Source organism: Limulus polyphemus, unplaced genomic scaffold (assembly GCF_000517525.1).
Source record: "Limulus polyphemus unplaced genomic scaffold, Limulus_polyphemus-2.1.2 Scaffold1255, whole genome shotgun sequence".
In the NCBI taxonomy this organism is placed as follows: domain Eukaryota; kingdom Metazoa; phylum Arthropoda; class Merostomata; order Xiphosura; family Limulidae; genus Limulus; species Limulus polyphemus.
In genome coordinates, this window is record NW_013666865.1 from 56,089 (window position 1) to 73,962 (window position 17,874).

Consider the following 17,874-nt stretch of genomic DNA (forward strand, 5'->3'; position numbering starts at 1 on the left):
AGATATGCAGTGTGCTTCACCGCAGTAATGAATACCGCTTCAGAGGAGACATGCAGTGTACTTAACATTAGTAATTAATACTGCTTCAGAGGAGACATGCAGTGTGCTTCACCGTAGTAATTAATACCGCTTCAGAGGAGACATGCAGTGTGCTTCACCGTAGTAATTAATACCGCTTCAGAGGAGACATGCAGTGTGCTTAACATTAGTAACTAATACCGTTCCAGAGGAGACATGCAGTGTGCTTCACCGTAGTAATTAATACTGCTTCAGAGGAGACATGCAATGCGCTTAACATTAGTAATTAATACCGCTCCAGTGGAGACATGCAGTTAAACATAAGAAGCCCTCCATTACTCCAGCAAACTCATGCACTGTATTACACTTAAGTCATCATACAGCCCTCAAGTTGAAACGGATGATGTTACCATGACAATTAGAAAGGCGAATGAGCCGAGAGATTGCGGCACACTCGTAGACTCTTCACATTAAACAGGAAGTAAAAATAATGTTGAAAATATACATAGAAAACAGTAGTTATATAAGATATGAAAAACACGAAAACAAAATCAAGTTATATAGTTATTCATTTTTCAGGGCGATTGGTCAAAGGATCACATAGAGTATAAAATAATTTTGAATATTAATATACCTTAAATATAATTCTAATAACCATTTTTCTGTTTTCCGACAGAGCTAAAATTTGAGCATTGTACAGATAGTAACATGCTATTCAATGTATCTTATAAACCTAGAAACATGCCATTACCTTACTTATGCACAAATTTACAATATCATAACACAGAAACATAAACAACACATTGAAGTTCGCATCATTAATTTATGATGAACAACATATTAACATCATAACTTTAAATGAACACTACATTCAAGTCGCTTGATTTTGTTTCAGAATTTCGCCCAAAACTACACAAGAGCAGTCCGTACTTCGTTTTGATTTGATAATTTGTAATTAAGACAGTTAGTCAACATCACTGTCAACTATAGGACTACTTTACTTTTGTCTGATCGAATAATGGGATTTAACCGTCACTCTTATAGTGCACCCATGGCTACAAAGTACGAAGCGTGTTTTTACGGCAACGGGTCACTAACACTGAATCCTAGCATTTACAATCCGGGCACGCAAGCCAATAGGGTACACCCAGCTCTTCAAGTTGAAACTTAGAATTAATTTTGCTGTTTCGTACCTCATATCTCACCAACTCATTTTTCACTGAAAAATATTTCCATCGATCACGTACTCTTACGCTCACCTTTTTGGTTGAGAATATTGATTTAGTTCTCTCACAAAGTGCTTTAAAGCCTTGTGATGTTTCCGTGGAAAACTCTTAACTTACGTTTCACATAATTTCTTGTTTTTTCGTTATGCTACTGAAGTTATTGAATTATTCATATTCTTATCACATAGGTGCCTCACGGATTACGTGGACATTTCTACAGTGACAGCCTTTAAGGTTAAACAGCTTGTGGGACGTTTCTGCGGCAGAGATGTCACTTCTCCTATACAATCAATGTATCCCCAAATGGAGATAATGTTTCGGACCAATCACGCCAAGCAGTTCCGCGGTTTTTACGGAAAATATGACTTTAGAGCTGAGAGTGAGATCTTGTTAATTTTATATAATCTAAGTAGTGTACAATAGCTCTTTTCTGGTTAGTCATCATAATGTTATTAGAACATACATTCTTCAATGTGGTAGCTTAAAATCGTGTACTAGTACTGAATTATTATAGTATTAAAGTTCACACAAACCTTTAACACAGGTAATTTAACTTACATTATTATAGTATTAAAGTTCACACAAACCTTTAACACAGGTAATTTAACTTACATTATTATAGTATTAAAGTTCACACAAACCTTTAACACAGGTAATTTAACTTACATTATTATAGTATTAAAGTTCACACAAACCTTTAACACAGGTAATTTAACTTACATTATTATAGAGTCATATATTTTGGGATTATAAATTTGCTCCTCTTTACAAGGCAAGTGGGTTAATATTACATAATGATATTAATTAGAGAAAATTAACTTGATGTCAATCATAAGCGGACAGACTACCGTAAATTAATACTAAATTTTGGTGGACGCAGGTTCCGAAACTTCATGGATTGATCACATTAGTTTCCTTACAATACGATAAAGTATATTTAGCTACGCTCTGTTTTGTATTCTACGATTATTACACTCTTATGTTCAGTGTCCTTAAACTACGGTTTTGTAGATAAAGTGTATTCAGCGATATTCCGTTTTATATTATTTTACGATGTTTACACTCGTGTGTTTAGTGTCCTTACATTATGTTTTGTAGATAAAGTATATTTAGTGATGTTCTGTTTTTTATTCTACGGTTATTACATTCGTGTTTAGTAGTTTAGTGGACTTATATTACGGTTTTGTAGATAAAGCGAAAACATATTTAGCGATGATATGTTTTGTGTTCTACAATTATTACAAGCCGATCCTATTTGGTAGATCTTTGGCCTTAGTCCCTGGATGAGCAAATACTATTCATCATTGGTCCTTGCTAAGATAATGAAATAATTAGAATGGATGACTATGTCACATTTACCAAGGGCATGTTCAAGTACACTTGGCTTAATACGGGTTCCGAAATTCACATGTTATTTTATACGCGTTAACAAGTTTCTTTTAGTGGACAGTAAATAATATTACCGACACTAGGGACATATAAGTTTATAAACTACATTTGATGACATTAAAGCTAGATAACGATCTTTAATCTAAAACAAAAAAGCAATTATAGGTGAAAATTATAATTAAAAACACACTTTAACTGTATCAGTATATTTTCCAGCTGATTTTTAATAATCAAGGAATTCTTGTGTAAAAATGACTCGCATGTATGCCATAGATAGAATCCTTAGTGAGCATTGAAATAAGCGTAATAAACCATTTACAGTTGAAGTTCCAGAAGACCTTGTTGTTATTATTTTACCATATATATGAGTAAATATTATTCCATTATTAAAATCGGGTCCTCTAGTGGACAGCGATACATTTACAGATTTACAACGCTAAAATTCGGGGATCGCTTTCCTGCGGTGGATACTGCAGATAGCTTAATGTGGCAGTGCTCTAAAACAAACAAATGTTCAAATCGGTTGAAAAACATACTTCGAACGGTATATCTACAGATACAGTTCAGATGTCTTTTAAAACATAACTGTCGTCAACATTTTTATTTATAATTAAGAACTGTAGTCTACCTTTAATATCATCAAATGCAGTTTATGAATTTATGTCCCTATTGCCAGCAAGGTTATACAAGTAATAAAAATAAATTTGCAAAATTAAGTACGATGTAGGAATATCAAAGCCAAACAAGTACATAAACAAGATAGGGATGTATGCACAAAACCATACAAAAATCCAAACATAAGTATCTGAGTCAATCTTACAAGCTTATGGTTATTAGCCAGAGTAATACATGGCACTATTCAGTTCAGATGCTTTTATTCAAAGCTTAATTTGTGCAACTGACAGGAATTCAACATTTAGTTGTAGACAAAAGTTATTCTTGGAAAGATTTGGCTACTTATATAGAGATTTTTTGATGATTTTATGTATTTAACGCTATCTTGTTTCTGTACTTTTATAGTTTTGCTATCCCTATGTTTTATATATCTTCTTTTTAAACAGTTTCATTCCAGTAGATTGATAAGTTAACATTTGTTTCATTTTTTAATTCAATGGTAAAAATCAATCGTTAACATCATATTTGTTTCTCTAATATGGTTTCTACACAATGGTACAAGTACTCTGGAGCGAAGAACTGACTTTAGGGGATATTTACATAACCTCACCTAACTACACATGCAAATAATGGACTCCACCACGTGCTAAGGTCATGTCGACTAATAGGTAGAACATCATAGAGATTTCAGGTCACGAAGTATGATACCATTTTGAATTTTTAATAACAAAAGAAAAAATTACAAAAGGACAAAGGTACAACGTATTACAAAATAGGAAAATTACCATCAAATGATACAGTAGTTACTAATGAAGAACGCAGTAAATTAATACAAAACTCAATAGTAATATTACAAAATGTGATTATACACCAGTACACAAAAATACGTGAAAATCGAAAGATTAATATCACAAAATGAAATTATACACTAGTATACAACAATACATTACAAATTCAAATATTAAAGAGATACAGTCACTGGTCATAGGGAAAAGGGGCAACACATCTGGACGCCATGAAGTATGATACAATACTGAAATTTTATTTACAAAAAGACAAAAGTTCGAAATCTACAACTACATCACGGCAACAAAGTTATGCACACAACGAGAATTACAGAACACTAAATGTACATATGAGATTAGATCAGATATTTTGTCAAAAGAAAAACAAATAGCATAAATAATATAGAAAAATAGAACAACTGAAAATAGAAACATTAAAATGGCAGATGAACGGAACCTTGTACATGCTGGATTAAAGAAGAATAGCGGGGGGACATCACAGCACATCGAACTGAAAGGAAAAGAGACGAAGAAAATCTGCCTCAAGACGAAGAGAAAGGCGACACCGAACTTAATGGAAGATATTGGTGAACGAACGGATGAGTGCTCTTAGACGTAGTGATTTCTATTTAACCACAGCACGTGCTTACAGAGGGCGACACAATAGGAAAAAGAAAACAAACAAGGATGCACTGGCTAAGGAAAATGATAAATTACAGTGTTGGGGACAATACGAGTCACATTGAAGATGCGTGCCAGCCACTGACAAACAGATTTTAATAGGGGACACAATACAAACAGATGTAGAACAGATTCAACAGACGTACGACAACTGGGACAGGCTTCAGAGGTACACATCTGTCGGAGGAACTGGAATTCACGAACTGGCAACACATTGTGAACAATTTGCAACAATATGTACCCACTGATGGACAATGGAAGCTCGGAACAAAATCGATAGGGCGGAGTGCTGGTAAGCCTGGAGAGCATCCACAACATGAGATAGGAAATGATGCCAATTTGTAGACACGGGGGGGGGGGGCAGATACCTAGACACTTCACATCCTCATTGACCAGAGCAGGTTGTAGGGTGCATCAGAACCTCCCCCCTCCACACTGACCAAACCATAGGGCTCGATACTTCTGGTAGTTCAACTGTGCACCACTGACCAGAGAATACGTAATAACAATGTCAATTAATTTCCATAGTGAAAGACGGGTGGAGAGAGAGAAAATTGACATCATCTGCATGGCTGATAGATTTTATGCTGAGACCATTTCTACCAGGTAGTGGAATGTCCTGAACATCAGCAGAATGTGTTACAAATGACAAGAGGCACTCAATAACGAGAATATATAAAAGATGAGACAAAGGACAGCTCTGGCGCATGCCTGAAGAACAGTAAATGATGAGGTCATAAAGTCATTGACCAAGATCTTGCTGTTAGCCTCGTGATAGAGAAATTAGACACAGGTAATGAAGAAATCTGGGAAACCATAATGTTTCAGAAGGAACCATAGGAAGCAGTGGTGAACATGGTCAAAGGCCTGAATCTGGTCATGAGCCAAGAAGATAGTGGGAAGATTACATTGATCAATATAATGAAAAATGTCCCTCAGTAACATAAGATTGTACTGGATGCTATAACCAGGGACGCCACATGTTTGAGTAGGTTGGATAAGTGTACCAAACACATCATCCAAATGTAGACTTAGAATATTAGCAATAATTTTATAGTCCACACTGAGCAAGGAGATCTGTTGATAAGCAGACAGAGCCTGAGCATTGCCATAGTCCTTACATATTAAAGAAATGAGCCCCTCCAATGTACCAGGGAGAAGATGGTCTTGTTGCAGAAACTGTTAAAGACCCTCACAAAATAATGACCTAAGACATTCCACACAGTATGATAAATTTCCACACTGAGTCCATCGAGACCAGGATACTTGTCTTTTGGGAGGAAATGGAGTGCCTGCTGACATTTCTCAACAGTGAGTGTTAGAGTGAGCTGAAAGGATGAAACCACATCAAGAGGATGAATGAACTGTGAAACTTCATCCAACAGAGAAGTTTTAACATCAGATGTAGCAAAGACGAACTGAAAATGGCATGTCAGAAGAAGATCAGAAACCTCCTCCACAAAGGAACCATCTTGTAGCTGGAGGCAAGCAATGTGGTGGGATGGTGCTTAGGTACCCTATTCAAAGTGTCAGAGTCAAAAGACAAAATTTTGGAATGGACAATGGCTGAATGAAATAACTCAAAATACTCGCTGTCAAGTTCACACTTAAGGCCTTTGATATTGTGAAGCATAGCAGCATCTTCAGTATTACCAGAGAGAAGAGTAGCCAGTGCCTCCTGTTTGGCATGTAGCAGATGTCGTTTCTGGCAGGCCCGATGCAAGTCTTGTGTATGAAGATAGCACTGATATGATTTTTTGAGGGTGATCCACCATTGACCATCGATAACAGCACTGTTGCAAAGATTCTGGACAAGTGAAAGGAGGTCCTCATGCACAGAGGGATGGATCAGCAAGGAATTATTCAATCTTCAAACTCTAGGTCCATGGAATTTCGGATAAAAATCGTAAAAGTTAAGAATAAAAGCACGATGATCAAAGAAATATTGCAAATAATTTCCAACTGGGAATACACGAGCCCTGTACAGATTGGAAAGCAGTGCACGAGAGAAATAGAATCGATCCAGACAGCATGAGCTACCATGGTCCACCCATGTTACAAGAAAAGCCAGGCCATACAACTGGCACCAGGCATCATGGAAGTGATAACTTTTCAACAAGTCGGATAAAGGTTGGGACCCCCCTTAACCCCTACCAAAGGGTTACCCCTATCTTGTCCAGTGGACGATCAAGGACATAGTTAAAGTTCCCCCCAATATAATATCATGCACTGACAACAAATCGTGATCTAAGGTTAAAAAAACCTGCTCCTCTGATTGCTTGTCTGGAGCATAAACATTAACCAAACACACCATGCGACCATGAATAATAACATCCACAAATACAACCCTGCCCTCAGCATCACTGTGAGAATGAAGTAACGTGCCTTGGAAATCTGGGTGGAAAATGATGCCTACTCCCAAAAGACCAGTAGGCAGAAACTTAAAAACTGAACTTAAAGAGGATCGACAAGGGAGACAACATTTGGGAGGAGCAACTGGTCATTGGAATAGACATTGCAGCAGAAATGGCAGTTGTAACCCGAATTTCTGCAGGTACCGACTCAATAACTGAATCCTTGTAGGGAAACAGGCTGTCCTCGAGATTGGGAGGCGAGGCTGAAACAACAGGTGGAAGACTGTCTGCATCATGCTCTTTGATGACGTCTGATATGACGGGACAAAGGCGATTCCACAGTAGAAGAGATTGGAGGAGGAGGACTGGTCTTACTAGCGTATGTAGTCGATCTTTGGGCACAAGTGGCAACTCTATGGTTGCCACTGCAGATAGCACACACACACAGCAGAGCAGACAGGAGCGTTGTGACCAAAGACTAAACATTTAGAGCATCTGGGGTGACACAATCCTTAGTGACATGACCTTTCAACCCACAAAGTCGACACAGGCGTACCATACCAGAGTAGTTGATCATAACTTTACATTGGTCAATGCGAGGAAAATTAGGGACAGGAGCAGACATGTCCATATGGACTCGATGATTCCTAGTGAGAATGTCCAGATGAGCTGAATAATGTTCATCGTTGGTGTGTAGAACGTGGCCATATGCTGAAAGGGCCTTCACTGTGGAATTATTGATTAATTCATATGGTGCAAAATGGACAGTGACCCACTTGTAGTTGAATCCAGCAGGAGAAACCATGATCTCATCATGCTGGTGGAGAAAATGACAATAGCCAAGAAGCTTCTATTCAAAGGTAACACTGGAGAATGTTGCAATATATTTACCACTTCCCAAATGCTGGAGACAGATAAGGGAGCTGTTGCTGAGTTCATTCTTAAGATAGGTGATAACTTCATTGGGTAAAGAAGTCTAAGGCACTACAAAACGAACAGACTGTGGTCTGCTCTTCAGTTCATTTGGCCCATATGGCTGATCTCCCACTCGAACGTCCATGAAGACAAAAAAGAAAAGAAAGAAAAACTTACTGAAAGGTACACCAAGTTGAACTTTAACCAAAAACACATCACTAACATCTAAAGTGGAAACTATACTTACAAGTCGAAAGAGGAAAGTCCATGCATGCACATACAGCTGCCAAGCTCGGCCCTAGTGAAAATTTGAAGAAGTAATTAAGAGATGCATTTCCTTCCAGTCCAAAACTGGCGGACTACTAGAGGGGTACACCTTCTCTTCAGCCAGAGGACGTGTTTGATAAAAAGGAGAAAAAATAGGTGAGTAATAGAGAAACTAAAATTGTTGAATGTGGGGGAAAAAGGCCAGAAAGTGTATGGAAGAAAGTTGCAATGGGTGTGAAACAAGAGAGAAAAATGAGGGTCAAAAACATATGAATGAAAAATAGCATCAAAAGTTTATATGAAAGTGTATCAATGCAGCTGAGATGAGAGAACATGGAGTTAGGTTCCCATTAATGATGCTGGTCTGGAGTTAGTGAATCAGGAGAATAGATATAATGTATTAGGTACGACAGCAGAATGTCAATATGTTCAGAATCACCACGAGGAAGGGATAGTGCATACAAGTTTAAGAGATGTTTTAGTGGAGGTGTGACATGCAGAGCATGATGAAGAGGGGTCACAAGTGTAATGGCAAAGATAACAATTGGAATACAAAAGCAACACTGGACATAACAAACCCGGAGATCAAGGAGGTGAACAAGAAGTAGAGAAAAGGTAATACGAGCATAAAGGTCACGTGTAGGACTAAGTAACTTCACAGGAAGGGACAAAGGTAAAGCATGACATTATGACACTTGGAGATGGTCATAAAAGGAGAAAGAAGCAGAAACCCAGGCAGAATGGCCATATGGCCAAAGTTGTATGAAGGCTTTGTACATTAAAGAAGAAATGGAGGGTTGAAACCTCAGGAGGAACTTATCAAGGAATTAAATTTACTGTGAAAAAAGTTAGAATGAGCATTCCAGGAGAGATGTTTGTCAAAAGTGACCCTCAGGTATTTCACAGTATCAGAGAGTTTGGGTGGGATATTCTCAACATGGACATTAAAAAGAGACGGGTCACGACTTGGATGGAATTAGTGACGGGTAGGACAAAAAATAGCTTGGGTTTTAACTGCATTCATAAAAGACGCCAGGGATGAGTCCAGTGGATGAATTTATCGACAGCAGCCTGGAGAAATCTGTTAAGAGTAATTATCGTTTTACATGTAGCGAGGAGGACAGTGTTATCAGCATATTGATAGAGTGAAACAGGAGGAGTTGGAAGTGGCATATCATACACGTATAGCACACGTATAAAGAAGTGAAGAGAGAGAACTGAATCCTGTGGAACCCTCGCTGCTATGGGAAACGACCTGGAGTGTACCCCCTTAAGAAAGACCATAGCCGAGTGATTCCGAAGAAAGGAGTGAATAAGACGAATATACGACTGAGGAAGGTGTAGACAACGTAACATGTAAATCAAACCCCGATGCCAAACTGAATCAAAAGCACTGACAAAGTCAAAAAGGAGAAGACATGAAGGTTTAGATGTGTTAAAATGATTGGTAATGGTATCAGACAATCGGAGAAGCTGATCCACAGTTGAAAGGTTTGGGTTTGGTGAATAATATTGTACAGAGTCAAATGGGTATATAGTCTGCAAACCAGAATCCACTTAAAAGGCATGCTAAAAATACTTTTAAGACTAATCGGGTTCGTAAGAAGCCAAGGATGTTGGAGACTTGTATGGTTTTAAAACGAGGAGAACAGTAGATGTCTTCCATGAAGCAGGGTAAGAGCCAGTACGAAAATAAAATTATAGAAGGAAACCATAAGAAGCAAAAACTGAGATGGAGCATTTCGAAGATGAGAGTAAGTCAACCCATCGGGACCAGAAGCAGTATTGGTCATCCACGAAGAGAAAAATTAACATCAAAAAGTGTGATGGGTTCATTAAGAGGACGGGTGTAGAGATCATGGTCATTGGAGATCGGGAAGAGAAGGATCAGCCAGACAATAGATATAAGAAGTATCTTCATAATCTAAAGGATGTTGACCTGGAGCTTGAAAGTGATCTCCTAAGTAGGAGACAAAAACATCAGTCTTAGCAACTGATGTCAGAGGAGCAACCCTATCAAACAGAACAGTGTAGGAAGGAGCAGTACATTGTCCAGTAAGGTGGCGAAATTGTTGCCAGTATTGTGAAGAAGGAAACTGGCAGAGAGAAGATCAAATCATATACCAACGGCGATGCTTGACTGCTCGAACAAGATTATGGGCCCTGTCACTGTAGACCACGGGAGTGAGTGAATGCCAGTGGATCATGAGAACGAGTGTAATCATGGAGAAGTAATGAAGAAACATGGAGTAGATCGAGAGCCCAATGAGGTATTGCAGGTTTATAAGAAGAGAAAGAAGAACGATGAATATGAAGATGACCAGCAGTGAGAAGAGATTCTAATGTGTAGTAGTAGAGGTAAAGAACACATTGGTAATATGAGAGCAGTAAGTTCCCAGTTAGCACGACAAAAATTCCACACCTGATGTTGAGGAAGAGGAGGAATAGAGGCATGAGTGGTTTGTAGCTGCACCCTGATAGGCAGATTATCACTATCAATAGAAAAAAGGACACTGATGAAAAAAGGGTAAAGATTGACGGAAGCAAAAACAACATCAGGAGATGTATTTGAAATAGGGCGACTCAAAGGAGAGAGAGGGAAGAAGGAGCCAGAAAGGTCACACAGTACAGAGTGAAAGTGAGATAACTCTGAAGCAGAATGGCTATGGAGGTCAGCATAAACGATATAACTGTGAAAAAGTCGATCCAAAGTATAAAAAAGCCACAAGGCAGAGGATGACCAGGACGAATGTATATTGTGGCCAATGTAAGAATTCTAGCAGCGACGAGAAGATGTTCGGAAAAATCATTAGGGGTAAGATATGATCACAGCAAAGAAAATGGTTACAAAACAGCTTTGGAGCTTGTGAAGGCTTAAAAAATGTTTCATTGAGAATAATGCAATCATAAGCAACATCATAATGAAACAACTCTAACAGAGAAACATTCCCAATGAAAGAGCAAATGTTAACAAGCAGGAAGTTTAACACACGGTCTCGATGTCTAATAAGTCTGGTTCCCATAGTCGGCGAAAATGACAATGCTAATTCAATCCCGAGACGGTGGCTTGCATGGTGAATACAATCGAGGACAAATGGGCACTGATAGGGAAGTATATTCTGTAGAGCAATCGTGAGAAAATTAAGAACGTCCTCAACAGTTGGAGGAGGGAGAACTGACTTAGAAGGAAGGGTAATGGGGTTGGAGCTATTAACTGGAGCCACTGATGTAGGATCATCCTTCTTTGGAGAAGGTTTACCATAAGAATAGGTAGGGTGGTTCTGGTGACAGGTATTACAAACGGGAGGTTATTGTAACTGCAGACATTGAATGTTTTGATAATAAGACCATTGTGGGTAGGAATGAGTTGATGGATATTAGATCTAAGGTAATATTTAGTTAGTTCTTGGAATAATGTGTGGATGTTGAAAAATCGAGATTCCATTTGGCACAGAAGAAACACCAAAACAGGGGGAGAAGAAATGTCATACAGGCAGATTTCCGAGGACGAACAGGTGAAGAAGGCAAACTAGTTGAAGCAGAAGGTAGTTCAGTGGTTGAAGAAGTAACAACATCAGCAAAGGTCAGTGAACCAGGAGGCACAGAAAACACTCAAAGTGGAGGAACAAAGTCCCGATCAGAGTGGCAAGGAAGAGATGACTGTGAGAGACGATAGTGGGTATTCAATTTGTCATAAGGCTTGGCACAGCGACGATTAGATTACAGGACAGCTCCCGGTCGATCTATGATAGGGGAAAGGCCAGAGTGCAAAAAGAATATCGTATACCATCAATAATTTAATTAAAATGAACAGTCAAAAAGCACTAAGTAAAAGAAACTCACCAAAGCCCACTAGACACAATCCAAAAGGTCCAAATCGTCTAAGGATCGATCGAAAGTCGAAATTTTGAAGAAAGGTAGACCACCACATAAAATATTATTTTGATATCTAAGGAACTGGTGTTTTGAAACTCAAATATCAATAACACGTACATAGATCTGTCAGTTGGATGAATACTTGATCTCAATGATACCTTGAATATTAATTTAGATTATTCTTTATATATTCGTTTATTTTTACTGAAATTGTTTTGGCATATATCATATTTCTGAATGAAAAGTCACAATCAGTGGTTATATAAAAAGACCATTGTGCTCCCATCTAGCGATTTAGAAATGAAACTGTTATTTATGAAACTCACTACTAAGTAGAAGTTTTCGTTTTTATTATTTCCCCACAAAAATACGTGTGGTAGAAGAATATTACTGTTATACAAGCTGTGAAACACACGATAATGGCAATTAGGTGCTCAAATAAGACTAACTCAACTTTAGCAGCTATGTGTAAGCATCATAGAATAATAGATTTATTGTGGCGGTGATGATTTTCTCGGCCCATTCCTACAGTGCTTAGGGACAGCTTGTTCCCAAGTAGTCTTAACATGCTTTTCTGTCGTTCTAAATCCATTACGAAACTTCACACATTTTATGGCTGGCGTGGGAAAAGAAAAAAGAATGATGAAGACTTTGACTCTTTAACTAGTTCCCAGTTCTCCACTTTAACAATACATTTTAATGTTATTGGGAGACTCGCAAGCTGTGAAACACTCGATCATGGCAATTTAGGTGCTTAGATAAGGCTAAACTCAACTTTATCAGTTATTTGTAAGCATCATAGAGTAATAGATTGAATGCGGCAATCATTTCTTTCTCAGCCCATCCCTACATACTAAGCAATACTATGCGTAGTTATAGTGCCACTAAAAGAAAGCTGCTAACACTTATCAAAGTACATGTGAATTTCAGAACCCCTACTAAACCGAGTGTACTTGAGCATATCCTTGGTAAATGTGACGTAGTCGTCTATTCTAATCAGTTTGATGGAAACAGCTTACTAATCCAGAGATCCGTCAAATAGCAACGGCTAGGAAAATCAAATGAAAATGGGTTTTAAACTAACAAGTAATTAATCTCCTCTTACGTTAATGGAAATTAGTTTTGAACTTACAAGCAATTATTCTTTCTTAATCTCCTCTTACGTTAATGAAAATTAGTTTTAAAATAATAAGCAATTATACTTTCTTAATCTCCTCTTACGTTAATGAAAATGGGTTTTAAACTAACAAGTAATTATTCTTTCTTAATCTCCTCTTACGTTAATGAAAATGGGTTTTAAACTAACAAGCAATTATACTTTCTTAATCTCCTCTTACGTTAATGAAAATGGGTTTTAAACTAACAAGCAATTATTCTTTCTTAATCTCCTCTTACGTTAATGAAAATGAGTTTTAAACTAACAAGCAATTATTCTTTCTTAATCTCCTCTTACGTTAATGAAAATGAGTTTTAAACTAACAAGCAATTATTCTTTCTTAGTCTCCTCTTACGTTAATGGAAATTGGTTTTAAACTAACAAGCAATTATTCTTTCTTAATCTCCTCTTACGTTAATGAAAATTAGTTTTAAAATAATAAGCAATTATACTTTCTTAATCTCCTCTTACGTTAATGAAAATGGGTTTTAAACTAACAAGATATTTTTTTATATTATATTATTATATCAGTTTCTGTTTTAAGGTAAAGGCTGAACTATTTTCTTTCTTCCGTTTCTATCAAACTAAGCAAATTTCTTACTATTTCTTTACCATAGTTCTTCTTTGCATCATCACCCTTAGGATACTAATAAGCCTCTTTTTTTCTCTCTTTTTTTATTTTATCTCCATCCGAGTGGTCTTCTGTTTCTTTGTTATATCTGGCAATTGTTTGTAAAAGTCATATATTAGGAGATAAATACCCTTGGTTAAGATGTTATTTTAGTCTAAAAATCAAACTTTCTGTTACTCTTATATTTTTAGGAGTGAATTAAATACATAATTCAAATTAACGTTTCACATTAATGACTCATCTTTCTTCTTAATATTTAATTAATTCTTTCTTGAGATTGTGATTATTTGTTTCGCAGAAGATGTCCCTCCTCCTGAGTCATCTCCCAAAGTAAAAGGATGTGGTGGAATTGAGACTGGATTTGGAGGAGTAATCATATCTCCTGGCTATCCGGACTCATTTCCAGAGGATGTGAAGTGTATCTGGCTGATCAGAGTGGCTCACGGGATGCACATCTACATTCGAGTACTGGAACTGCAGCTCTACGGAAGTATTGGTAAGTTGACTTCTAAAACATGGAATCACGATCTATTTGTTCATAAGTTAAAAAAAAAACGTATATCTTCAGTCTGTCATATAATAGACATAACTATATTGGTTTTTTTCTCAGGAGCGGAGTATACAATTGTCTAATCTCCTAATTCGTGACTATTTTACGAAAAAGGGACCACAAATACTTACATTTTTCTGAGGAAAGAACACTAGATATATCACGGATATTTCTATGGAACAAATATCACTGCTTCTACTTCATACATTTTTCTTAGGAAATGTGAAATTGTTATCTTCTATTTCTTTTTCTATGATATTCAGGAAATTCGCCTAATCTTCTACTTTGTTTCTAATAGTCCAATACAAATTGGTGATGGTTAAAAATTCAATACACCTTGTAGTTTTCTGGATATTTAATAAATTGCCGTTTGTACTGACCTATCTTAAAAAAAATAAAGTCATTTTAATATCCTTTAAATTATAAAGGTTTTCATTCAGAATATGTAGTATGAATATCATCAATAATCTGTTTGTTATATATGGTTTTCTAGGAAATAATATTTAGGTACTTTCATTTTTGAATTTGTAACTAGATTAACGACAGTTTTTTACGTGTTTAACAATAAATACTTTTCACACATGATGATCATGTGACTCAGTATTGAAATAGTAGTTAAGAGTATAATTTACTATAAATGAAAGAATAAGTGCCAGACATCTGTTACTATGAACGTAATAATAGTTTAGTATTTAATTTAAGTCTAGTGATCACCCTGTAGGATTCGAATAAACCTTAGAATAATCATTTACAATAACTGCTTTTTGTAAACAGTAAATATTAAACTGTAAAGTTCATAATTGGAGTGATTAAATCTCTATTAAATGAATTATCTAAAATATTTTTGTAATCTTATCAGTGAAGTTTAGTTGTTGTTCCTTAATAAGCACAAAGCTAAACAAAAAGCTATCTGTATTCTTCTCACCACGGGTATCGAAACGCGGTTTCTGGTGATATAAGTCCGCAGGCATTTCGCTGTGCCATTTGGAGGCTGGAGATTAGTACTAGGTGACAATTCCAAGGGTTCTTAAAACCAAAATTGACTCATCATGTGGAGACCGGCTGTTTCACGTGAGGTAGAAGAGTATAACGTGTATACTCCTTCCTCTTTAGTGGTATTTTATTATTAGCTGTAAGACTGGGTTGAGTTCTAGATGACATTTCCAAGGGTTGCGTAGATAGGCGCTGACCCCTCATGTGGAGATTAGCCAGCTGTTTCAAGGGAGGTAGAATAGAGCTCCTTCTCTGATGTTACCAGTGAACTTCTAACTGTATGATGTATTGCTGATTTCCATCTTTTATTTTACTAGATACATCATATGGTACTTTGTTTTCCAGCAGTCTCATTTTCTTTGAATGTTGACAAAGACATTCTATAGTTGCTGCTTTCCGTTAGTAGCATAGAGGAGTTCGATATTCTACCAGTGGGATTACTCTAAATTTGATTAAAGGAATTCTCTTGCGAGTTTGTCAGCGTCCTCATTTAGCTTCATGGCCTGGCACATTCATCCAGATGATGGTCTTACCACACAGTTGCTTTGTTTTCTGCCATCCATCAAGAAACTTACCCCTCTCAGTCACTGACAGTATATTGGTACACTTTCTATTTGTGGTTAAGTACATACATAGAATAGATTGTTTTATGACTTCCAGCTTCATCCCTGTGCTATTTGTGTGAAACTTAAATACTCTATCAGCTTTATGTAGCATTATGTTGTTCTTAAAGGTAATGAAAGCCCAACCAGCTCTTTTGCTATCTTTGGTGTCAGAACCATCTTAGGTTTCAATGAAAGTTACTGTCCACCAGTCTTTAAATCGGTGATGGTAGGACTTTTCTGCTTCACTCTCTGATCAATATCTATATTTTCGGTCTTGACTGACCTTCACGGATCTCACTGGTGCCGAATATTTGTTCCACAGGAGTACATCTAAGATACGATGGTGGCAAATTATCTTATTGGCGGCTTTATCGTACATGTCCACCCATAACTCTCTGTTGAAGTGCCTTTAAACAATCACCTACTTGATTTGCGTCTGTGGGATTGTTGTGGAGCTCGAATATCCCAATTTAAAGAGCAGTGGTTCAATGATGAAATTAATGGTCTTTACACTGTGAAGAATATTGCTTTGTAAACATTGTTGGTGTCATGGGATGCAGCTAGGTTAGTGAGGTGTAAAGGGTTTTTATGGAAGGAGTAAAATACATCCTCTGACCAGTGTAAAACAAGTTTTTTTGTAACTTTACAATCTTATCTGGCTGTGTAGCACTCATAATGGTCATTGGTATATCACTTTGGTAGAACATAAACAAATGTTCTTCATTTCTATTTCCTGCGGCAACTTTCAGAGCATTGGTGCCTTTGGTAACTATAGTTATCATGGTGTTAATGTGCTTTGGTTACAATGAGTTCTCCATGTATTTCAGTGTTTCTTCCAAAGAGATAGCATTACTCACAAAGAATTGTAATGGTTTGTCCTCGTCAGTTATGTCTGTTGTTGAATGTGTAGAACATAATTGTGACTTTGAAAAGACTAATACTATTCCCGTGCTATTGCATTATTTGCTCTTACTGCTAAGCAATGGTTGCATCTTGCTTTCGTTTTAATTTTTCTAGAGTCTAAACGATATAACAAAATATTGTCAGTAAAGGTTAGCACACAATATTTTTTTGGACTGTAAAGGCAGTCTAGATTAATGGTGTATATGTTGAGAAAGACTTTCTGTAGCTAATGCAACAATGGCCCACATTACGCATGTTATACTGATACCTGTTTTGAGCATTTTGTCGACAATAATGGCAAATTGGTCTCTGGCAAATTTAGCAAAGTTCATTTAAGTTTCTCTTCCACTGCAATAACCACCTAATGATGATTTCAAGATGTTAAGAAAACATGTAGGACCAAGAAATCAACTTACCAAATAGATACGAAAGAAGAACAAGAGGAATTCAGTTTGAAACTTTAGTATTGCACAGCTTAAAACTAAAGTTTCAAATAGAATTCATCTTGTTATTACCTATCACTTTAAACTCAGAAACGTTTCGCACATTCTGAAAAATACACTTCCATCTACTACAACTGAATGAATGCTTAAACAAATATTTCCCGAAGTTCTCATTGTCTCCCTCCAGAAGAGCAGAAACCTTAAAGATATCCTTGTTCATGCAGATGGTTATCATCCATGTAATAAAGTTTAACCTACAACTTCATAAAAACTACCGATTCTTTTTCAGTCAAATATGACCAAAAGCACTTTACAATTTCTAAAGAAATTGCTTCTATTAGGTCGTAAAGAAATTAATGTCTCTATTTTTAGATGAAAAAACCCAAACAACGTATATATCAAAACAAAACATTTATTAAATGAAATAGTCGATATTCTTATCGATGATTCTTTTCCATCTTACAATA

General features: G+C 36.7%; 1 protein-coding gene across 1 annotated transcript in view; it reads left to right on the forward strand.

The window, feature by feature from the left end:
* Positions 1-17,874, forward strand: part of LOC106462799 (neuropilin and tolloid-like protein 2) — a 108,594-nt gene that overhangs the window by 46,771 nt on the left and 43,949 nt on the right. Inside the window, exons 5-6 of the mRNA XM_022390150.1 lie at positions 1,433-1,623; positions 14,212-14,409. Coding sequence (XP_022245858.1) covers positions 1,433-1,623; positions 14,212-14,409 — 389 coding nt within the window. The remainder of the gene's footprint in view (positions 1-1,432; positions 1,624-14,211; positions 14,410-17,874) is intronic.